Raw genomic sequence first — 25,548 nt, 5'->3', positions numbered from 1 at the left:
TTATAATAATAATAATTATAATAATAATTATAATAATAATAATTATAATAATAATAATTATAATAATAATTAATTAATAATAATAATAGTAATAATAACAACGCGCGCGGTGCACGCCACGCGATTCGAGTTTCTCCTCTAAGATAAAATTTTCGAAAAATGTCGATTGGGGGAACGAGGATGTCGAGGAGGCGTACTCTGGGCATTTTTAAGAGCTAACTACTAACGGGAGCATAATAAGATTCGAAGGGAAAAGGGATTATGTTGTGGATATTCGATCGATCGATCATTGATTTTTCTTTTTTTTTTTTTTTTACTTATTCTTTATATAACACACACACACACACACATATATATATATATATACATATATTTTTTTTCTTTTTTCAGTTTCTCCTTTTGAACGTTGAAACGATCGATCATTTCCTTTGAAAAATAAAGAGATAGCTGTTTTATTTATATATATATATTTTTTTTTTTTTTAAGATATGATTTTATAGAATGGAAAGAGTAGAAATATACTTTTCTCGCACGAGTTATTATGCACCGCACACGATCAACGTGAAAATTCCCGTCGCCTCGGCATCGATCGAATACATTCGTGTCGTTCCACGTGTTTCAGACAATCGACGAGTCGATTCGATATAAATTCGCGTTCTTGTTGTATTTTACTTTTTTTTTTTTTTTAAGAAAAGAAAAGGAGAAAAATCGTGGCTTGCACCGCATAGCGTCACAGTGGTTACCAATTTTTGTTTTTAAGTTGAAAAGATTAAGTTTTGCGTTACGATTATGATATAAATCTGTGGGTAGGGAAGAACGCGAAGAGAACGCGTTGAACACAGGATTGCGAGAAGTGAAACACGGAGATACGGGCGAAATGGCCGTATCTCCAGCATGAAAGATGCAGCGCGCAAGCCGTTACGTTATGTTTTCCGTGTATGCAAAGTGACAAATTTGCACTTATTATTACAGAATTATTTTATTTATAACGGGGGAAACAGTCCGCCTGTGTGTGCATGTGTGTGAAAAAAACGCGTGAGTGTGAGTTTCAACCGTGGTGAAAATTCGATTCTAGCATAATTCAATAAAAAGAAGAAAAAAAAAGGAAGAGAAAGATTTTCGAATTGAATCCTTGCGAAACAACGCGTTTGAAACGCATCTCTCATCCGCGTTAAGACGACGTGTTGATTAGGAACGCGACTCGGATGTTGGAGAGTGCCAGAGCGAGAGAGGGAAAAGATTGTTGAGCGCGAATGTGCGAGCGAGTGAGGGAGAAAGAGGATGAAAGGGAACAGGCGCGAAAGTGGAATAGAAATGGAGGAAGAAGTCGAAACTCTGCCATCTCCGACGATCCCGGACAGGAACTGGGTGGAATGATGACGATGATTCGTGATGATTCGTTACGTGTTACGATAAATTTTTCGGGGAGAAGCGTAGAGGGGAAATAAAAAAAAAAAAAAAAAAAAAAATGAAACGAAATAACGATTAAACGCGAGGTAATGGCGTTGAGATATGATTTTTTTTTTTTTTTTTTTTTTCTTTTTTCTCCGAACAGGGTGGCAGGGGTTCGTGCTACGCCGAGTTGAGTGTAACTCACCCTCTTTTTTGTTTGTATAAAAATTAATCGAAATTTAATTAGACTATTAATAACTGTTCGATTACTGTAAAACAAGAAAAAACTTTACCATTAATTATAAATTACAAAAAATCTAACCACGCTGTCTTCTTGCTCCCCTTTTATCCTTCTTTTGTTAACAGGCTGTTAAAATATTCGGAGGATTCGATTCTAGGAACCAGGATAAACGGAAAAGTTTGAAGAAAATTATAATTTTTGTACATTGTATATAATCTATCCTTTGAAAATATTCTATGAATATTATAACGCAATCAATATAAATAATTATTCTGAATTAGTATATTACAATTAGTATATTCACAGATATTTTTATTACCTTTTGATTTATATCTTTCGAAAAATATGTATCAAGTATAAATAATTGCTATATCGTATATTTTTCTCTGTTTATTTCAATTATGCAACATATATATATATATATATTTTTTTTTTAATTGAATATGCGACCAAGAATCAAATCGCTCGCTCGTTCCGCCATTGCGATTAGAACGGAATTCGGATTACCGGAAATTGGAGCTGGTAATATACTAGAATCTATTATTCTAAGTCTGTTGACGCCTTTCACTCTGAAACGAAAAGATCGATAACAAAATTAAACGTTGCTTTTAAACTCTTAAAATTTTGTTTCATATTCATTTGATTAATATAATATTACTCGTAAATTAATTCACATTAACTGATAATTTTTTCATTCGTAGAAAGATCCAATCGAACACATGATAATAATATTTTATAATAAAAAATTGGAACAAATTTCGACGAGATTCTTTTACCGTAATTTCTCGTCGACGACCGCACGATCGTCAGCACCCATCCTGCAAGAGCCGCATAAATGATAACTCGTGAGACCGCCGATTCTCAGTACGCATTCCGTATAACCGAGGTCTCTATAATCTTGTCGCAAGTGTCGACATTCCTCCAAGTCGGGATGATGGATTTTTGCTCCGTACTCGCGGAATTTCGGCGTCTCGAGCGTTTGGATGGCGAAATTTACAGCTGTGGAATTCCCTTTCGTCGTACAAAACACTCGTAACGTGTGTACTCGTAATTTAAAAAATTTTATCGCGACATTTTGCGACATGCAAAGAAATTTGCATACCTCGATGGGTGCACAATACATCGTCGTAGCGTTGAAGGTAAGCAGGATCGATTCTTGGTTGATGACGAATATTGGCAGATCTTAGCGATACGCTACCACGACTTTTTGGCTGTAGGCAGTAGGATAGAAATATGAATCCTTCGTGAGTGCTGTCGTTGTAGGATGGATACAGCAATCTGTAAGGCTGTGGAATATAAAATGCAAAAAGGATAAAATTTTTAATATCTTGATGACATTCTCTAACTTGATTGAATATATTATCATGATATATTATTATTCTCTTACATGAAGAAAATTATTGAAACTGAATTTGAGTAAAATTAAGAATTATTATTGCAACATTATTGCTTGCCTCTGTTTTTTGATTAGATATGCCTTTCCATATATTTTCGTCGGTAGAACCTATTCCAAGAAGCATGACACCGCTATCGTTAGTACGACCCACCGCCATTATGGCGTTTGTTGCATACCATCCTTAAAGAGTAAATTAAAAGAAAAATAAAAAATGATATATTATAAAATGTAAATGTTGCCGATATAATTTGCCAACGTACCTCTTCCAAAAATAAAATAATTGAGCACCTCGGGAAGCGTTTGCAATTTAAAGAATGTTATGCTCACGTTTGCTTTGAGATTAACGTAAACCGGAAGCAGAATATGGTCGAAGAGATTTTTACCCACTTCCAGAACATTACTCACCACAGGTATCTAAAAATATTCTCTATTCTCATATTGTACAAATCGTCTTTCCGATATTTTACGGGATTAAAAAATGGAATTATAGTTGTTGTATTATCAGCAATTAATGATTATTGATATTTTTAAAATTTATCGAAAGAAAAGATCGAATATAACGTTACCTGAAATTTGTCAAGTTGTTCGGCTGGCCCGATTCCAGAAAGCAAAAGCAACTGAGGAGTATTGATAACACCCGCGCAAAGAATCACTTCTTTCCTCGCGAAAATCTTTCCCGCTGATCCATCTTTGTAAATTACCTTGATCCCATCCGCGTTCGAATTCTCTTTGAAAAGTATCTGAAAATTGACGAAAAGGTTTATTAGAATATATTCTTCACGATTAAAAATTGAAAATTTCTAATATATTGTCTCGTTTGAGAGATATTAAATACCTTTAACAACTATTCAAAAAGTCAATGATTAATGGTAATATTTTTATACTTATACAAAAATGTATAAAAAATTTTAAATAAACTCCACATATTCTCTGAATTTATATCCATGAGAGAGATCATGGAAGTATAATAAAAAATAATACAATATTATGTATCACGATATATATAAATTACTAATATGTATGAAATATAGTAATAACTTGTAATTAAATTATACCAAAATTTTGCAAATTATGAACAGTTCTAATCTTTTAACTTAAGACACTGTAATATATTTCATAAAATATCATTTTTCAATTCCTATTAAAGCATATTAATACGTGACAATTTTTACAGAGTATTATAAATGCTTACGTCGCAATCAAATTAGTTTAAGTACAATTTTTCGACAAATGCGAAACGTGTGAATAAAAGAGATAAAATCTCACTTTCGAAACCAACGTGTTCGTCAAGATATGCAAGTTCTTTCTATTCCAGGCATTTTGTAAATGCGCGTGAAACGTGCTCCACCGTGAACCTCTTTTAACAGTGTACAGACCCTTTTGTAGAGTCACATTATTCAACTTCAACGATTCTTCCGCCATGAGAAAAGCTTCCGCCAGATATTCTTCCTCCGGGCTGGACATTACGTTCATGATATCGGACACCTTTTTAAAATACGGAAGTAGATCGGCATGTGACCACCCCTTCGGCCAGGCTTTGTAATCTTCCGGCTTTCCGAAAGAGTGAACCAAATGATTTATCTGCCCGGTACCGCCTAATCCTTTACCTCTTGGAACTTTTTGAATCTGTAATAAAAAGGAATTCATTGGTTCGTTAAATTTAAAATTGCTCCCATTTTGATAATTGATCGAAATTTTAAATTTCGAATCGTATGAATATAAAGGGTCTTAAATTATTTATCGTTCCAGAAGATTTATTTACGTAATTCCAAAATCCTTTCGAAGAGTATAACTGGGGTTCCGTCGAATAGGACCAGTCGACATCGGTCTTTTGCAAAACTGACGCCAAAATTGGAATGGATGACACCCAGCCAAAATGTCCTCCCGCTTCGACCAATAAAATCGTCAGATTTGAAATTTCGGAAAGCCGTGATGCTATTACACACCCCGCTGTCCCAGCACCAACTTTGCAAGTGAAATAATTTAAACGTTAATCTTACGTGGTTGAATATGAGAATGAAAAAAATATTGTATTAAAAAATGTATAATTGAAATATATATTTTATAAATTAATGTATCATATATACGTACATAGACTAATTCTTTATAAATTAACAATTATAAACAAATCTATTTTTATATTTAATCAAATTAGTTCATTTTATCAAGATAGATTGTTTAATTTGTAAAAAAGTTGTAAATTTTTATTTAGTATTTAAGACATAAAAAAATCTATAATATATAACGTTTAGAAAATTAATTTCAACATCAAAAAACTAAATGCAAAAAGTAAAATTTTAATATATAAATGCGATATTTCTTATAAATTCCATCAAATTTGATTTATCACACTACCTTCAATTATACGTTTAAATCATCCATTTATCGATTCAACAAGGATATGGATCAAAGGATTAAGCAATTTGGTATTAATTCTGTTATTTAAAACTACAACTCACGCGGTATCGCAGTCACCGACATTGTCGAACGAAAAGGAGTTCCACGACTTACCGATTATGTAATCGTAATGCGTATTAGGGTGCTCTATAATGCTAGCCGGACTGTTGAAATAACAATGATATAGTAACGATACAAATAACACAAGGGTCGAAATCAGTACGTAGTTCCACATCGTTATGAAGCTATTCACGGTCTGTCTGCAATCGGTGTCGGTGACAGAACTGTGATGAACTAACAACGATCAGGGTATAGAGTAATTCCAATATTAAATTAGCATTTCCGTTCGCAATCGATAGTCGTACACGTTAACGAAAGTGGACTGTCATTATAAAAACGTGATGGTAATGATACAAATCATAGTTGAGATAATTAATTACATGTGGAAAAGTGCTTGAGTATGTGCATTAATATTTAAAATTGATTTTAATATTACATACAAATATCGGTATTTAATTAATAAAATATATATCTAAAAATAACAGGTAAATAATATGTAGTTTATATAAAATTAAACATTTTAATTATTCATATTTTTATTCATTTATTTTTATTATTTATGTCTTATATAATTTCTTGACATAATTTCAACTATATGAAAGAAAGTAATTTTAAATATTTAAATTTTTAGGGTATATCTTTGTCAAAATTATTTTGTATATTATCACTTAGCAATAAAACAAAAAAATATAATCTTAAAAAAATATATTTTTTTCATTATACATTAAGCTTATAACATTATATCATTATTCATTAATAATTATTTACAACAGATAGAATTATTTTAGTTTTAATTAGTATATAAAAATATATTGATTATTATATATATTATTTGTAATAAATTCTTAAACGTACAAAATTTAAAAATAAAAAAATCTAAAAGTTACTGTTGATCATTATATTTCAAATATTATTTTTCGTATTAATGATAAAAATTATTTATTTTTATGGAACTTCGCATAATAATATAACATAATAAATTTTAATGGATTAAAAATCTTAAATTACTTGTAAAATTATTAAATTTAATAATATATAATATAATATAAAACGTAATATATTTGAATATATTTCATTTTTCTTTAAAATATTCATTTGACATTTATATTAATATAACCATCACTGTTATCGATATCCGTAACAATCGATTTTGCCTACTGAGCTACTGGTTACAGAATAGGAAAAGTCACAAATCGACTATTGTACTTACTTAAATGTATTAAAGTTACACGCGTTCAATTTTGTGTATAATTTAAAATTGCATACGAATTTATATATATATATATTGTTTCATTCTTAAGTAAAATAAATTTATTATAAATGTCATTATATTCTATTATTATTATGGACAGATGGAAAGTTGTTACTATACTCTAGGATGTTATCTATGAATGGTAAGTCATAAATTTTTTGATTTTATTATTTTTTGATAATTAGTTTACTTTTTAAATGTATATATATTTACAAAATAAATATGTGAAGATATAAAATTAAATTTTAAGAATATAAAAAATAAATTTTAAGCATTTATTTATATAATATTAATTCTAAGTTCAAATTTAAGATTGTGATAATATAAATTATTTTAAATTATTATTAAAATTATAATTTTATATAAAATATTAAGATATATTTGAAAAATTTTAAAATATAATTATAAATATTTATTTTTATATATAATATTTATTCTAATTTATTATTGAATATTATTGTAAATATATTATGCAATATTCATTCTGTTTTTTTAATTAATTTATTTATTACTTTTTCATCCTTAAATTCATAAAATTCGAATTTACTATCCACATGAATTTGAGAATAATAACTATGATGATAAAAATGATGAAACTTCCCAATGAATTTGAACATTCATTTTGGCGGGAATTATAAATAACGTAACGAATCAAATGAACGATATGTTTTAAAATAATAAAATTTGTGAAATAATCAATTGTGAGATTATTTTACAATAGTATTAAGAAATATAACATATAAAATTTCTTTTGAAATTTTAAAAATTGCAATTCTTAAACATCCATTCACGATTTTTGGCTAATTTTACGATTTTTTATTAAAAGAATATAATTTGAGAAAAGATAGTATATAACATTTTATAATTTTTAAAAACGAAAATTTCATATAATTTGTAATTTTGTGAAAAGTATAATTTAAAAGAAAATGTCATACAGAATCTTTTTGATACTTTTAAGAATTAACATTTTTATTAAAATTCTATACTTATTGCTCTATAAAAAATGTACTTATTAAATATAAATAATAAACTGTGTAATTATTAGTTTAGAAATAATGAAATAAATGATTGGATGAATAATATCTTTTATCTATTTATTCCTATATAATATTTTCGAATTCAAAGCAAATTCAAAGAAAAATAAATTCCAAGAAAAACAAATAGATATTTTATTAACTATTTTATTATATTAATAATACACAATTAAAACTGATTATCTCATTATTTGTATATGTATATTCTATATATCCTCTATGTTATCTAAATATACATATATGTATGAACACCCTGCGAATGTATTTCTATTTTTTAACTTTTCAAATACACGATTAATATTATGTTATCATTGGTCCCGATTTTTACTCTGTTTTAACTCTCTCCATTTTTTCTTTTCTCTTTTTTGAATATATCCCCATAAATGAAAATCGAGATTTAATACTTTATATGTAACTTAAACTATACTACATACAACATTATTTTATGAGCATTGATTTTTGATCATTTCATGTATTACAAAAAAAGAAAAAATATAAATGTATTCTGAAATAATGAAGTGTTGATATAATGTAGTTTATAGTGTATTTGTGTATTTGTTTATTCATGTATTTATTTATAGCATGTACATTTTAATATCTGTTTATAGCAATTATATCCATTGCTCTAATTCAATAATAATTCAATAACATTATTTATTGAACTATAAGATCAAGCTTTTTGAAACCATTATAATTTTAAGGTTATAAGAATATAATAGATAATTTAATATATCTTAAAAATTTGTATCCATCGCCAATCATAATATCAGATATAATACTCACATAATTTGTTCAAATTCTTAACAATTCTTTTTAACATTGATTGATCCCTCAATCTTATTTCTTACCACTCATTACAGCAAGAATCCAGCACAAGATTTGCTAAATAGAAAAAAAACATGTTAAACAAAAAATATAATTGTATTAATAAAAGTGTCATTGTTCATATATATATATATTAACATTTTACATAACACTTATGTATAATGAATTCTAAATTCTCCCAGTGAATTGTCTTAAGCTCTATCTTACAATACAATATCTGAAATCATCCATAAATACAGTAAAGAAAAAGAGGCCTATGCATTCGGCATTGAACAACACCTCTTAAACACCTTGAATAACAAACTTTATTTACATTTTCTTAGATGTATCTCATTTTACTAAACCATGATATATGTATTATATATAGCTATATATATATATATATATATATTTCGAATATTAGCGAAACACACTCGTGAAATCCAATATTGCGAATACTCTTCGTTCTCTCCTATTATTCGCATACATACTACTCTGATCTTCGTCACGTGACCATGTTCAATCCTTGAATTCTCGTTCATTTATACTTTTCGATGATATTTATATATTTCTATATTCATTTTTACACGATACATATCAAAAACCAATTGGATAAAAATTATTAACTCACGATGTTTACTTATGCAAAAACGTTGAAAAAGAAACTTGTTCGACAAGACTTGATAGAATTCAACATTGAACATTAGCCACGTTGACGATACACGATATACGCATATATATACGCTTGGGCAAATAATATAAAAATAATTCTGAGGTACATTCTTCTTTTCTCAGTAGTCGGAATTTTCTAACTAAGATCATTGGCAGATCACGTTTATCGCAATTTTATTTTTCAATATCCTCGACAATATCCCAAAACGATACGTTATTTCATAGGATATCATCACGATATCTTTCGTTTGCTCGTCATCTTCATCTTTTTTTTTCTCTGGTGTTATTTTTTTCTAGTGTTCCTTTCTTATTCTTTTTTGTCTTCTTCTTTTTTTTTTTAGTACGTTTTTTTCGTTTGTTCATTTAAGTTCGTTCATCCGTCTAAGCACAGGCCAGCCTGCGACATTTAGGCACAGGGGAATTCCTGAACAATAAACACTGGTGCGTGAAAAGAAAAAGAATACAATTGGAGGAATAATTGTAAATCTATTTCATCTTTCGTGTGAAAAATTTTATAGAATTATATATAAAATTATATTTTTAATTCAATTTGATCTATGATCTAATGCTTTTGATTAAATTTCTAAAAAAAAAAGTGTAATTAATGGATCCAGAGCAGCTTTATTGATTACATTCTCCAAGATAACTTTCTTATATTGTTTTCATTCATTTTCTTTTTTGTTATTATTTTATAATTTTTCTGAATTGTAAAATCTTTTGTATTTTTTATTTTTTAATTTTTGCTATTTAACTTTATTATCCTCCAATTGCAATTATTATTAAAAATCGGTATAATAATTTAATGATTCACAAAAAATTTGATACAAAGCTGAACACAAAAAAGATTTTATATGTTATAATAAAATTGTGTTTATACTATCAATATATCGTTTAGAATATCAATAAAACGTTTTATTTATTTTTTTGTTACTTTTAATAAATTAAAATAAAACGAATATCATTTAAATAATTGTATCAATTGAAAAAATTGTATCAAAAATTATAATAATTTTATACATATATAGCTTTTTCATGTCCAACTTTAATAATGTTGATGATAAAATTTATAATGTGATAATTATATAAATTTTAAAAACTAGTTATGTAATTAAATTAAGTAAATAATTATAAATATTATATCGTTATGAAGAAGAATAAGAATAAGAAAAGAAATTAGATTTTTTAAAATTTAAAAAAAAATTAAACCTATAACTGCAATTTCTTTCCAATCCGTTTTTCCACATTTTTAAATCGTCATTGATATCATTGATTAATAAAAAAATAATGTTCAAAATTAATTATGAATTCGTTTATATTGAAAAAATAGCATATTCACTAAAATTTTAACTATCACGTTTTAATGGTCGTAATGTAATTTCACCCTAAAAACATTTTAATTGCTTTTTACAATCCTTTCTCTTACTTTTATTTGGAAAAAATCTGACAAATTGTTCACGGCTCGACATTTACGTAGAATATATAAAATCGAAAGCACTTGATAGCAACGCGTTAATTACACGTACAAAATATTATAAGCATTTTTGCTCGCCTTAAGCATTAATATTTAAAACATGCTTCTTAATTTCAATACACTTCTTAAATAAGTATACTTGATTTACACGCCATTTTCTTTTAATAGATTTAGAAACTTGAAAGCGTTTTCTCGACAAACTTTAAATCTTTCAACGACAACCAACATTTAGAAATAAAAATTTCATTATTTATCCGTGATGCATTGATTGAATTGTTTAAAAAATATATACTATCTTTGAACATCTTTGTGTTTGCACTACATTCAAATATTGTTGAAAAATGGCAAACGAATTGGTCGATCAGATATATTTTCTGTGACATATGTATTAAATTTCAAATTTAAATATCATGTTCTTAAAGCTTTACTATTAGTAATAATTTCGTCTTGCCCGTTGGTTGTCTTGGACGTTTCACAAATATAAACCTTCTTTTCAAATATGTCTCATTTAATATTATTATCACAAAGAAATATCGAAATCTAATATCGCAAAATAACGCTACGTGCTCTTCATTTTTCCATCGTCACAACGCTTAAACAGGCACATTTTCTTCCTCGCCATTAACTTGTCAGCATTATTAACAGTCTCTTGTGATCATTAAACACAATAACTATCAAAGCAGTTAAAATGGCTAACTAACTTATAATTTCTATTTAATAAATTTATGCCAATTTATATCTAATAATACATCTTCAAGATTTTCTGTAAATATTTGGTATGAATGAGTATTTAGTTTTTTTCAGTTTCACTATTTGTTTTCTTCAAAAGGATCCGCCATTTTAACTGCTCAGTTAAGATATTCATTGTGATATTTACGCGTTAATATGATTTATTGCAGAAACATTTGCAAGTTGAATTAATTAAATATCGTCTTATTATTATTAGTTTTTCCTCAAATCAATTTTTTAATAAGCTTTTTAACATTCAGCTGAATGTGAAATACACATATATGTATATAATATATATAATATATATATTATATCAGATCAGTATAGTAATGGAATAATTAGGGTATATCAACATATTAATATTGACTTCTTTTTGAAAATCTTCTAGTTGAAAAAAAGCTATTGAGCATTGAAGGATTAAAGATTAGTGTAGAAGGAAAAAATCGAATGGGCTGACAATATTCTAATGATGAAAAAAGTTTACTATTGATTTTGTAAATTAAGCATGTAAAAATTATATTATTTATTTTCTGTTAAAAAAATTTTTAACGTGTTAAATAAATAAATAATATCATATAAGAATTCATTTCCAAAATTCCTTTCATCCAAAATTGTTGTTATATCATTTGATCTAAACAAAGGGCAAATTATTTACAAAAAAAAATAAAATTAAAATGAAAACAATACTTTTTAATCGATTTGTAGCCGATAAAAATAATGAAATCGGTTTAAGTAAGATACTAATGTATCTGTAATGATTATTAATTAATTAATAATTAATTTGCAATAACAGGAAACAATTATTTCATTGTTAAAAATGATAGAATAGCATAAAAAAATATTAGCCCTGTATTTCATTATATTTCAAACCTCATATTTGCGTTTATAAAGGCATTATATGAATGAATCACAGTGTAAAATTCACAAAAAATGCAAATTTTTTTATAATTCCATACATGAAGGACTTAACAACACTGCAGATTCTGCTAAATTCTCACATAACAGCAATCACTCGATGATTATGATTATAGGTTATAAGATAACGATGAAAGTTCGATTGGAAATGACATTGAATGATCGATATAATCGATTAAGTTAGTTAGTTAAGAAAGTGAAATCGATAAATTGCACGTTTCTAATTGAAACCAGAGTAATCATTGAATTCACAGCATAAGATGATGTCGTTGTTTAAAAATCATACGCAAATGTCTAATTTTGTAATACTCTAAATTTGATATAGTTTTTTTGAAAATTATAACTTTCTATTTTCATTCGGCAAGTTGAACCAATTTTTATTAAACTTTTACTTATGTTGGCAATAATAAGTGATATAAATTGAAGGATGAAATTTGTTTTTTTGTTCGAATATAATCAAATATTTTACATTAATTAATAAAAAGCAAACGATGTCATCTTCTTTTTTTTTAATTATATAATTATATAATTTATTAGTAAGTTAAATTTTCTTTTATAGTTTCATAAAATATTCTAACCTTTAAGCTGATATTTTTACTTAGATATACCCTGTTTAATTATTAATATTATTTTATAATATTTTCAAATTAACATATCAAAAAATTAATAAGAATTTTCAATTTACTTGAATCTAATTTTCTTAATATAAGTAATATATATTGAATATAATTAACTATGGAAATAGTAGATTAAAGGAACTATATAAGTGGAATATAAAATTTTCTTTTTTGGCTAATTTTTTTAAAATTGCATGTACATTTTAAGTTTTAAAATGAACAGTTTTGAAATATTCAATATTAATTCAATCCAACTATTGCATTGAGTATTCAATTATTAATTAATTTATAACTATTTATGAAAGATTATTTTTTTATACATAATAGATTATGTATAAGATTATTTTTTATACATAAATCTAATTAATTTGACAATGAAAAATGGCAGTTTTAATCGTCATATGACACAATAATTTATTCGAATTCAATGATTACTCTGAATAATTATTATTTTTCGTTGCATTACATTACACCCTAATATTCCTTAAATAATTTTATACGATCGAACAAGCTGAGTCGTTTTGTTTCTTCTCTCTCTTTTTTCCTTTTTTTTTTTATAAAAATCCCACGTTAAAATATTTGAATTTAAAAAAAAAAAAGAAAATGATAATGATAAAAAAAAATTACAAAGAAAATACAGCCAATTAGTTTAATCTCATAATAACAGTAACAATAATAAAATAATAATAATAATAATAATAGTAATAGTAATAGTAATAGTAATAATAATAATAACTCTGAAATATAAATTTCAATGAGGAAATTAAATATAAAAGATGATGGAAAATAAAACGTCTAATTTCATTTCAAAATATTTATAAGTATATATCCAAATACATTAAAAAATTAATTGTTATCCTTATAAACAAAATATTATTATTAACTAAAAAATATGTAATAAGAGATGCATACGAAAACATTAAATATTTTTTTATATTCAAATTATTTATAATCTTTTCTATATCTAATTTCCTCCATCTTTGTTGAATCTTTATGTACTATAATAAGTGTCTCATACAAAGATATCACCCTTGTTTATCGATATACCAAACATTAATGTTACAGAGGAATTTGTACATAAGGTTACATCATACTTTTGTTAATCAAGATAATAAGAAATAAATTTTTAGATAACTAAATTCAATCAATTTCAAATATATTAATTGTGCGAGAAATTGTAAATTATAATACGTGGTCTTCGTACCTTTGTTGTCGCAAATCGAATAAAGTCACGCAATGAAATTGACATACGACACAGAGTTGGGCACGGTTTCTACGAATATTCATTTTAATTATTTATAAATCAGTCATAAGAAATTAATATATCAGTCGTCAAATAGTACAACAAGAACATAAAATTCTCCACATTACCCTTAAAAAATGCTTACCTAACACGTTTTTTTTTTTTTTTTATAAAACGAAATAAAAGATAGTTCAATTATAATATCAAATATCCTAAAAACATGAACACAAAATAAATTTCAAAATCAAAAAAGCAAACAGTTCTAATTTTTGTAATTTTTTTCATTTTTAATAACCTATTATAAAATTATTTGATCAACTATTATTAAAACATATTCTATAATCACGTTCGAAGAAATAGATAAATTCAAAATCAATTTCCCAGTAATCAACCAAAAATACTGCCCAACCCTTCCGCAACTACAAAAAGCACAATCGCTCGACTCAGCAGCAACTACGGCGAATCATCGATCTATATTACACGATATCTGGAACGGCCTACAATCGAAAACAGTCTTTTAAATCGAAATCACATTCAAAAACGGTCCTCAATCGAAAAGCGGCGGTTGTCTTTAATCGAAACAGTCTCTGAACCATTAATAATTCTCGTATTTGTAACAAATAAATTATTGATAAATTCCCTTTCGTAAGATATCGTAAGAATAATTTACTCGGTTACGATTCCATTTCTTCCAATAATCTGTGTCGATTTTCTAAAACTTGCACTTGCACGAGAGGATCACGTTGAATCAGAAGAAAACTTATTGTCGCGTAAATTTGGCACAGAATCTAATGACATGCCGCTGCATATGTATTTATTATATGCTTCGAAAAATCATCGAATCATAGGCCATCCAGTGTAATAATGCTATTGAATATCGCCTTTTAAAGCTTCCGTGTTAACCCAGTGTTAAACGGTTTATATTATATCACGATTCGCCAGCGTGTGTGCTTCAAATGCCGGTAAAAAACAGAAACGCTTTTTTTTTTTTCACAATTGTTATATGGTTCACTCTTTTTGCACGCTCGCTCGCAAGTTTACGCTATTTACACCAACAGTCGTAAGACTCGAGTAAAGATTTATACCCAATGTCTTTTTAAAGAAAGAAGAAGTGGAACAACAATTTTTTTTTTCCCCCTTCTTCGGAAAACATGTATATTCATAGTGGAAGAAATGTAAGTGCGGTTGTTATACATTTGATCAACAAGTAATGATACAAATATAATATACTAATATTCTAAGTACTTTTATATCTCGTTCAAGGAATTCAAAAAGTTCATAATATACATCTACATACGGACTTAAGTAAGATTTTATGATTTGCAAATTTTTCAGAATTTCTGCAAAATTCTTCACATCGACATTTATCGCTATAATTTCTTCCACCATAAATATCGATACAAACGTATCTCTTCTCCAAACGAAAGAGTTTCATCGGTAGAATATGATAATGATTTTAAAATGATCACGGCCCGCTTATCGCTAGTCCAATCGTTGATTTGATATTAAACATTTAGAAATCGTTATTTCATCATTATCGCTGGGCAAATGTTTGATATAAGATGCAGAGTTAAACGATTTTAGTTCTTTTTTTTTTTATCCTCAGTCTACGATTATTATCCCCATTTTTCATTGATTTCCATAGAGTCCTTAACACCTTTAATTATTTGAGAATCTTGCATTTCCTAAAAACATATATTCCAAAATTAAATACATATATACATATATGTGTATACATATATACACGTCTGTTTTATCTAAATAATAAAAACAATGAAATAATGTGAAAAGGATGAAAGAAAATATTTTTAAAAGCTTTGATATTAATATACATTCATAGTTTTTTTTATAGATTTTGTATAAATTATGGATCAAATGAAATGATCTTCATTTCTTTAAATGGAAATATTTAATTTTTAATGCAATCCATGCATTTTATTATTTTCTACAAAAAAATATTGAATTATTTGTATTATAAAATCATTAATTTAAAACATATAATTTGAAGTTTATAAGTTTACAAGTTTATACTTGTTGTATGAAAGACAAACAATACATGCACTTTATCTTTCATATCTTATAAATTTTAAATTAAAATATCTTCTAAATTAAAATTTTTTGATATAATACTTTTAATACTTTTTTGTAGAAAGTAACATACTATATCAATTAATGCAATAAAAATTATATATCTATTTAAATTGAAATTGATTTTTATATTATTTTATATGTTAATCTATAAAAAAACTATTAATACTATATAATATGTCTCTTTATATCAAATAACTGATACAAAAACACTTTTTTTCACATTTTTTTCTTAAAAGATATTTTACTATATTTATATAAAACAGACCTATATATACAAACATTTCTATTTTACAACATATATATAATACCAAAATATTTTTTTATTTTTTATAACTATATAGGCTGCGACATTTTTTGGTCCAAGCAAGACTTAAATGATTTTATACATGTACAAAAAAAGTCATGCAACATGGTCACTTTAAATAACTGATAAATTATTCTTTTTATGAGAAAATATTTCAAATGTATAAAATTCTATAGTGTAAAAGTGTAAAAGGAAATAATTTAAAATTATTAATTTTTAATATTATTTTTTTAAATAGAAATTTAAAAGATATATGAAGATCAATTTTTTTTTAATCAAAATCATATATCTTTTAATACATTATATTATATTTTTATTAAACTACATTTCAATTTTTATTCATAATTTCATTTAGTAATTTAGATAATATTTTAATTAATCATGTAACAAAATTAATTTTATTATGAGACAAGAAAAATATAAACAGAAAAATTACTTCGTGTACTTAATTTTTCATATGATAAATTTATTATTTACTTTTATAAATTTTAAAATAAAATACTTCTTATAATAAAAATTGTTTATTCTAATTATCAAGAAATAAACGATTTACGTCGATTGTATTAAAAATATAAATTCAAATAAAAAACAGATTTTCATATTTCCTTTTCATATTTACGCTGCAAAAAAATTAAAAAATTGTATCCCCTTTTATATCACTAGATTATTTAATGAAATATTTTTTCATACAACAAATAATTTACAAATTGAATTACGAAATGTATAAAAATTATTAAATTAAAATAAGTTATCAATTTAAATAATAAATTTTTTAAAAACTTTCTTTTTATAGATTCGTTTACTTTTTTATAAAGATTAAATAATATATTTGATTTATTATATTGAATATTTTTTATTAAATTAACAAATATGAAAATTATGAAAATTAGCAATATATAATATATGTAAATTGTTCATAAATTTGTACAACAAATCAGACTTTATTGCATGAAATTTGTGACATTTAATATTATATTAAATCTTAAATATAAAATATATGTAATATTTTTATTGTATTATTATATATTATCTTTTGTTAAATATTTTTTCTATTATTTATAGATTTCAAATAAAATGGACATCCCAACTCTCATAACAATTTATTTCAAATTATTTATTTCAAAGTTTCAACAAACTTTTACACTATAAAACTTTATTCTCACTTGTTCCATGAAACTCGCTATATCCAATATAGTTTAAAAATGATAATAATTTTTCAAAGTGATTTGATTCAATTGAAAATATCAATTATAATTATTACACTAAGATATATTGTAAAATGTAGACATAACTTCGCAGAAAAATTTAAAATACAAGAATAATAATAAATAAAAATATTTTAATTTCATATTTAAATCATATTGTACATTGTTTAGAAAATTATTAAAAACAATTATTGCATAATATTTATAACATTATACATGAAATATTTACTATGAAGTCAATATTTTAAAATATATATAAACACTATATTACTTACAATTAAATGTGTAAAAATAAATATTTGAAGTTATATCTAACATTTTACATGTTATAAATAATGATATAAAAGAAAATGAAAAATGAATGATACTTATTCAAGTAAAATATGAAAGCACAAAAATTAAATTATATATATTTATATAAATGAATATTTCTAAAGGAAAAAAATATCAAAATTCAAATGGAATATAAATGAAGAGAAATAAAAAATAAAGGGAATAAAGATGATATACAAAAAAATATTTTGTATAATATTTGTATATTACATATGTTTTAAGTAAAAAACAACAATTTATCTTCTTTTTTAATTTTTTTCTTTTTTATTTCTTTTGTTTCTCAATATTTTCTTCTAAACATGTAAAAATTGAATTTGATACAACTATTTCTAGAAATTAATTTTTTAAAACATTCTATTATGTGGAAAAATATTAAAAATTGACATCGACATATAATTTATAATTTTATGATTTTAAATGCTTATACAAATAATATAAAAGACGATCAAATAATATCAATATTCTTTCAATTTTCATTGATTTTCTTAGATAAATTTTTAACGAGGAACGATAAATAATTTGTGATTTGCAAGAGATTAATTTAAAATTAAACTGCACTGCTTATCATTCGAAAATACAATTGTCATTAAAAGATTGTATTAATTAATGATATTAAAAAAATTTTTTAAAAAATATTAGAAAAAATATGAAAAATAAATTTATAGCATCTTTTACATTAAAAAAAAAAAGAAAAAAACAGGAAAATAATCTATATATAATATAAATATATATATAATAATCATCTATTATATTATATTATATTATATTTTATAATTAAAAATAAAGGAATATTATCAAATATTTATTTAATTTCCGAAAATACAAAAATTTATGTTATAAAATATTTCATATTATCTTAAATTTAATGAAAATCGAAAGAACATACGAACGAAATATTTATAATATTTATAACTTATTAATATACTTCATGCGTATGTAGTTACGTACAAAGTGTGTATATATATATATATATATCTACATTATACAATTTATGTCGAGCCTAATTTTTATTTTGCAGAAATAAAAGAGAAAATAAGAAACAAAATCTCAAAAAAAAAAAAAAAATCATTTATGATTAGAATGAAAGGGAACGGATGCAACGATTCGCGGGCGCGCGACAGGCCTTTGTTTAAATACCGATATAAACAATTCATTCCTTAGAAACTCTCTCGTCACACACCTTATTATTCAGATAAAGTTCAGCTCGCCGATGTCACTGAAGACACCGTAAACGGCGTCACTTGATAGAGAAAACACCTGTTGCATACCCTGACAGGTTTCGTATGTCCATAACGAGGGAGGGGAACGTTATTGCTGCTGCAACGGCCGCAGAACACCTTGCCGCAATTTCTGCAATGGTGTCTGCGTCTTACCACCGTGAATCCAGCTTGACACGCCATGCAACGGGGCGCATCGTTGTCCGGGATCCAAGCTGGTGCTCTTTCTACACATTCCTCGCCACGTTCAGTTATGGAGGATGCTATACAAAAAAAAATTAAAATTGTATTACAAAAAATATTAGATTCTGATGTCGCATAATTGACTTTTTATAATTGAATGATATCTTTTATACATAAATTAAATGGTAGAGATTGAATAATAATAAGAAGCTTAGTTTTCTTTCAACCAAGCATTTGAAGAAATGTTAAATGTTCACATTTTGTAAAAATGTTCATCAATTTGTAAAAAATTGAATTTATGTAAAAGGAAGCATTCATACTTGTGTTATGGTCAATAGCTGTAGTTTCTTCCAAATCGTCCTCGTATTCTTGTAACAAATCTTGTCGATCATGATTAGTAGCTGTATCGTTTAACGGACTTACAGGATTTTCAGATACTGAACTTTCATCCTTCATTTCACCATCTTCCACAGTTTGACTACTATTCATAAGAAACACACATTTTAAAATATTACGTAGATCTGATGCAAAATTCGTCTGTAACTGGTCTGCCACACCAGCTATACAAACAAATAAACGGTGGACAAGATCCTCAGACGATCTGAAGAAAAAAGAAAGATTATTAATTAAATGATGTGAAATATAAGGGGAAATATATATATATATATATAAATAATAAACTTAAGGAGACTAATGTAAGTTTTATATAAACAAAATAAAATATTTAATAATTTTCTAAAACTATAACAATTAATAATAATAATTATATCAATGACGCATAATTTTCTTTCGATTCTGATCAATAATTTCTAATTTATATAACTTTAAAAAATCCAATATTCAAAAATTTCCAAAGACTACCATATAATAAAGAATACACAAAAGAAATTTACCGAAATTTTGCTCGAATCTTATAATTATTTGCAATCTCAGCGGCTTGCATTGCCAATGCTATTTCCTCGTCATCCTGACAATCACTTTGAAATTCACTAGTCTCCGAGCTTGAATCACAACAACTCGAACAACTCGAACTAGATCCAACATCTGGTTTATGAGCCAACATATGATCTGAGTTGATCGACTGTGTTCCTTGAACCGTAGATGCGTTCATCAGTCTCACGGCTCGTGTACCTTTTTGCGTGTTATTGTCTTTTTGCACATACGATACAGGTTGCGTCAAGATAGGTGAGCTCGGTTCGTTCGATAAACCGCTTTTATCCGTTCTTGGTCCCAAACCGTCATTCATTAATTCATTAGGACTTCTGTTTCCCAATTTCCTCTTAGTCTGTTCCAATCTAGGATTAGTTCTTTCATATTTGTCCCTTTTATCATAGTCTCTTCTTTTCATTCTAATAATTTGTTCCGACCTGGACCGTCTATGATCTAAAAGTTTTCTATTTTGCGGCGATAAATTTCGCTGAGGTCTGGAGATGATACTACACTTCCTCTGTCCGGATCCAGGCGTACTACGAGTTTCAAAGTGTTGTAATCTTGGACTGGCGTGGGGGCTATGGCTACCAAAGTTAGGCATTTTTCTAGTGTTCTGACTGGGATGCAGGCTAGCCCCATAACTGATCAATCTAGGATTTAAGCAACGATCTGTCGAGTTTGATCTGGAACGTTCCGTGCTCGCCGATGATCGTAAATTTTGGAAATTTTGTATCCTACTCTCTTGTATTCCTTGATGAAGTTTCTGTCCATTTCTTTCGTGCTTACGTTGATGCCGTCGTTTTTGTTTCTCGTCCTTCATCTTTCTCGACGTCGTGATCTTATCCTGAGCGTATTGCTCGATCTTTGTACCAATTTTCTCGATGTTCTGCGACGTGGAGGGGCAGTTCTCGCATTTCAAGTCACTCCAGAATTCTTTTCTCGAAGTGGACGCGTCGATACTTAAATTCAGATTCTCCCAATTCTCGGAGTAGTTGATCTGAAAACTGGATTGGTTCGAGTCGCAAACAGAAATATGCCCATTCCCGTACGCGACTCCAACGAATTCCTCATTTGTACCATCAAAATTCGACGATATCCGTGGAATGTTCTTCGCGACCTCCGTGTTGGCCGCGTGCAGATTATGCACCTCGATCGAGTGATCCAACGATGCGACCGTTTTCACGCTCCTCAAACTACAAACGCAAGAGTTTTCCGATATCGTCGAACTCTTTCTTTTCGGTGAATTCAAATTAGAACAAGAATAGCTAGTGTTCTCTTGCGTGTCCTCGTCACCCAATCCCTGCTCGTCCTGTTGAATCTCGTTGGCGAACGTCTTCTTCTCTTCAGGACTTTTATCGTATAAACTGGTATTCTCCGACGAGATCACCGTGCAAATTCCCGAATCAGTCTGCTCAGAGATCTCGTTCTGGCACTCTCCATCTAGCAACAGATTCGACAACGTTTTATTCGCCTCTGAGATCAGCTTTTTCGAATCCAAATCGGGCAAAGAGTTTTGTATGTGGACTGTCTCACCAGTCACGTTGTTCTCGTGCGAAACTTGATTCAATAGATATTGAGTTTGAGGAATTTCGATGTTATCCGAGCTACCTAATATCTCGGTTATGTCCGAGGTGATGAATTCTTCTTGCTGTTTGTGCAATTGTTCGCCGCATCTGTTCTCGTTTACGCTCGAAATACTGCTCTCCGGAACGATTTGTTCCGTGACGGAATTCACTACAGAAGCCGCGTTACATTCTATTCTCCTCGCGCAAGGGCTATCGTCGCAAGATAACCGACTATTCGTGTTCGATGAACTAGAAGGTTTTTTAACATGATACTGCACTTCGTCACCAACACTGTCACGTTCACTGGATGTCCTCGCGCTACTACTACACCTCACAGTCTCCTCGTACCCGTTCACGGATATGTTTAACCGATTAGGCCCGGTTTCCACCATCATTTCGCGGCTCTCCTCCTCCTCCTGATCGCTACTCCTCTCCACCAACCGATTCTCCTTTTCTAATATTTGAACCACGTCGTCCGCCACCTCATCCATGTTGTTCCCTGTATTCTTCGTCACAGTGTAAAAATCTACGATGAAGTCTTTACAGTTCGGGTAACCGGTATAAAAATTGTGAACGAATTCCTCCAGATCGGGGATATCCTGGCACGTGGACGACTTCGATGACTGCGTGATAGGGCCTGACGGCTCCTCGTTCGAGCAAAGCAGTTTCTCCAGCATGTAGAGCTCTCGATTGTTCAACGTCCATAGAAGCTCCCTTATTTTTAGAAGAAGCGACTGGAACGAAAAAACGAACATGAATTTTCTTTTTCTGAGACTGAATCCACATGAAAAATATTTTATTGTAGGTTTTTATATTTGTATTTAATGATCTTGAACTTCCTCTTGAATGACAATGCGAAACAAAAAAAAAAAAGAAGTAATATTATTATATGTGCATGCAAATTAAAAAATAAACTTATCTTTTATATTCTATTCTTGTGCTGCTTCTGCATTCATCTACAATTTAATCACGAATCTAGAAGTCACTAAAATTATTTTAAAGATGGAAACCAGAATTTTTCATTATCATAAAAGTATATTGAATTTTTAAATTATCTATTCTTTAAAATATTCTCAAAACTTCTGAAACTTAGTTTATATTTAACGTTGAATTTCATTAAATTACCATTTAATCTTTTACCGATACAGAATTACAGAAAACTTAAAATTAGTTTTCTTTTTAAATTTCTACTTTAAAACTTTGGAACATTGTTGCAAAGTAATTTTTTTATTTCCATTTCTTTAATACTAGAACTACTTATAAAAAATTGTTATTTCAATTATTTAAATAAGAAATTAACATCAAATTTTATTAAAATGTATATATGATTATATAATATTATTTTATTTTCATTAGAATAAATTTATTTTTATTATAGTGACTTCAATTATAATCATCTATGTATAGCATATTTGGCGGGTTGACAGCGAGTTGATAATGATGTAAATGAATTTTTTTAGGATTTAAATTCGCTATATATTTCGAGTCTCAAGAGAATAATTTGTTTAATTATATAAATTAATTAATTATTAAATTTAATTTTAAAATTTTAATTTAATTTTAAAAAAAAGTTAAAGGTTAATTTCATAATATCAAAAATATTGAATTTCTCATAATTATTAGATTATTGCAGTTGAAATGATCGAATCTTATAATTAATATGAGTTTTAATATTTATACTTTATTGAAAATAATAATCAAAGTTTGATTTAGCAAATTTAATCTTGTCCAGTGAAAAATAAGATTAAAATCATTATACTTGTGATTTGATTAATTTGAATATTATAAATAATTATTTTTTATGATTATAATTTATCATTAAATAACTTTCTACATCAATGGAAATTTTCTTTAATACAATCTTTTACATGTATATGCTAAATTTTAAATTTTTGAGGTAAAAAAAAAAACATTTAAATTCGAAATATAGTTCATTACAATATGCGACAAATATTATTCAACAGTACATTTAATCACTTATCTTTGAATAGCTTTACAGATTAATAAAAAACGATTATTTCAACAATCTAATAACATGAGACAAATATAATTTTATTACAAATATAGAACAATAACGAATGTATAGGATTATAGTTATTAATCCACAATGTAATCTTCCAGAATTGTTCATAGTTGATCTAATATCTAAATGTCTAAATATCTTAACATAATAACAAGATTAACTTGTTCCAATCTTCTTCCAAATTCATTCCAAAAAGTAATAAAAATAAGATGTATATTACGATCGGTAATTCTAGTGTTCTCTCTAATCATAATAATTGGTATCGTAATCAAATTTTTATAAAATCTGCTAATTAACAGATAAGTGACTGTTAATTATAACTCGTTTATAATACTGTATTGCGTTCTTCCCCTTACCCTGAAAGGTCTAAACACTTCGCTGATGTTGTCAGGGGAATTGAGGCACAAAGGGCCTCCAGGCGGAGCCAAGAGGCCAGAAACAATCGCCAAACGTGGAATAGTAAACATCAGAGCTGGCTCGTAATTATCCACGTCGGCTTGGCTGAGCAATCCACGTTCGAGAGCTCTTTGCAGCGTCTCCGAAAATAAAACGCACACGAGCTCCTGCTGCTCGTACTCCTTCGTCGATTTCACCGGCACCATCACGCCTACGTAGCATAGCTCGAAATCGGCGAACAACCGATCGAAGATTTTCAGCGACTCGATCAGCTTCTCCAGGGACGGGTCCAATGGATTTTGCGTTTGAGAAAGATACTGGTGAACAAAATAGTTAAATAATTAGTTAAATAATTATTCTTGGTTGGAAAATACTTTTTTTTTTAATCTTCTGTGATGATGATTCTTAATTTTTAAATATTTAATTTTTGTACTTTCTTCGTAAAAATTTTGACTCAATTAAATTGAGCAATTGTTATAGAATAAATGTAAAAACGTAAAAATATAAAAGTATGGTATAAAATTAAATTTTTAATATTACAATATTATTAAAAAAAAAATTAAACGTAATACGACATGTTTTATATTTTAAAATTTATTTGAAAAATTTGTTACAAAATTATTAATAAATTAATACAGTACGTTCCGTTTTTTTCAATAATACTTTTTGTAATATGAATTTTCACGAACTTAATTTTGAATTTAAAAATGCATTCAATTAAATGGAAAAATACATAAAACAAAATGGAAAATGAACGATATTTTTATTTGATGACTATTGACATTATCGAATATATGAATATTATTAAAAAATATAAATATGAATGTTATAAAATTTACATCTGTGGTAAATATATGAATTTTTAAATATATTTAAAAATATTTAAAAATTTTTAATTCAAAATTTTTAATTTAGTAATAATTGCAAATAATAAAAATATATTATTAATAATTACATATTTAATTTGAATAAACAACATATAATATAACCCGTAAAAATAATTTAAAAAGCTCGATTATGACAGGCATAAAATTTACCATTAAAATGCAAATACATAAGGATTCTGAAACTGGCAGCC

At 27.0% G+C, this 25,548-nt stretch overlaps 2 protein-coding genes and 1 long non-coding RNA gene across 7 annotated transcripts in view; 1 reads left to right on the top strand and 2 right to left on the bottom strand.

The window, feature by feature from the left end:
* LOC100866638 (neither inactivation nor afterpotential protein G) lies at positions 1–5,750 on the bottom strand. 3 transcript variants are annotated; one of them, XM_086916262.1, is made up of 9 exons: positions 5,541–5,750; positions 4,792–4,994; positions 4,296–4,655; positions 3,596–3,769; positions 3,290–3,443; positions 3,088–3,209; positions 2,736–2,919; positions 2,410–2,644; positions 1–2,202 (listed from the first exon to the last, which is right to left on the bottom strand). In XM_086916262.1, exons 1-9 carry the CDS (start codon positions 5,659–5,661, stop codon positions 2,067–2,069), a joined length of 1,689 nt encoding a protein of 562 aa, XP_086772388.1. In that variant the 5' UTR covers positions 5,662–5,750; the 3' UTR covers positions 1–2,066. The 3 variants fall into 3 exon arrangements, with proteins under 3 accessions (XP_086772388.1, XP_086772402.1, XP_003689735.1); XM_086916276.1 differs by having other exon boundaries at positions 5,489–5,583; XM_003689687.4 differs by having other exon boundaries at positions 294–2,202; positions 2,410–2,632.
* LOC147658549 (uncharacterized) lies at positions 5,591–24,565 on the top strand. 2 transcript variants are annotated; one of them, XR_015294850.1, is made up of 3 exons: positions 5,591–5,971; positions 6,839–6,880; positions 24,466–24,565. It is a non-coding gene; the product is annotated as an uncharacterized LOC147658549 (long non-coding RNA). The 2 variants fall into 2 exon arrangements; XR_015294849.1 differs by lacking the exon at positions 24,466–24,565 and adding an exon at positions 22,639–22,766.
* LOC100866437 (lateral signaling target protein 2 homolog) overlaps positions 13,616–25,548 on the bottom strand; it is a 48,132-nt gene continuing 36,199 nt past the window's right edge. Inside the window, exons 3-7 of one of the 2 annotated variants that reach the window (XM_086916229.1) lie at positions 24,431–24,787; positions 20,450–22,785; positions 19,877–20,157; positions 19,337–19,636; positions 13,616–15,908 (exon numbers count right to left, since the gene is read on the bottom strand). In XM_086916229.1, coding sequence (XP_086772355.1) covers positions 19,356–19,636; positions 19,877–20,157; positions 20,450–22,785; positions 24,431–24,787 — 3,255 coding nt within the window. In that variant the 3' untranslated portion in view covers positions 13,616–15,908; positions 19,337–19,355. The remainder of the gene's footprint in view (positions 15,909–19,336; positions 19,637–19,876; positions 20,158–20,449; positions 22,786–24,430; positions 24,788–25,548) is intronic. The other variant, XM_086916236.1, reaches the window with a different exon arrangement.

Source organism: Apis florea, unplaced genomic scaffold (genome assembly GCF_048593485.1).
Source record: "Apis florea isolate Af1SG1 unplaced genomic scaffold, ASM4859348v1 contig_2190_pilon, whole genome shotgun sequence".
NCBI classification, from domain to species: domain Eukaryota; kingdom Metazoa; phylum Arthropoda; class Insecta; order Hymenoptera; family Apidae; genus Apis; species Apis florea.
Note: the sequence above shows the minus strand (reverse complement) of the source record. Positions and strands in the feature narration are given on the sequence as shown.

What these genes read in the sequence shown, in the direction of transcription:
- LOC100866638 (XM_086916262.1), bottom strand. Translation starts at nt 5,661, where the DNA reads ATGTGGAACTACGTACTGATTTCGACCCTTGTGTTATTTGTATCGTTA. An exon ending in GCATTACGATTACATAATCG is followed by an intron (nt 4,995 to 5,540) that starts GTAAGTCGTGGA and finishes TCACTTGCAAAG; the next exon opens with TTGGTGCTGGGACAGCGGGG. An exon ending in CGAACACGTTGGTTTCGAAA is followed by an intron (nt 3,770 to 4,295) that starts GTGAGATTTTAT and finishes GTCAATTTTCAG; the next exon opens with ATACTTTTCAAAGAGAATTC.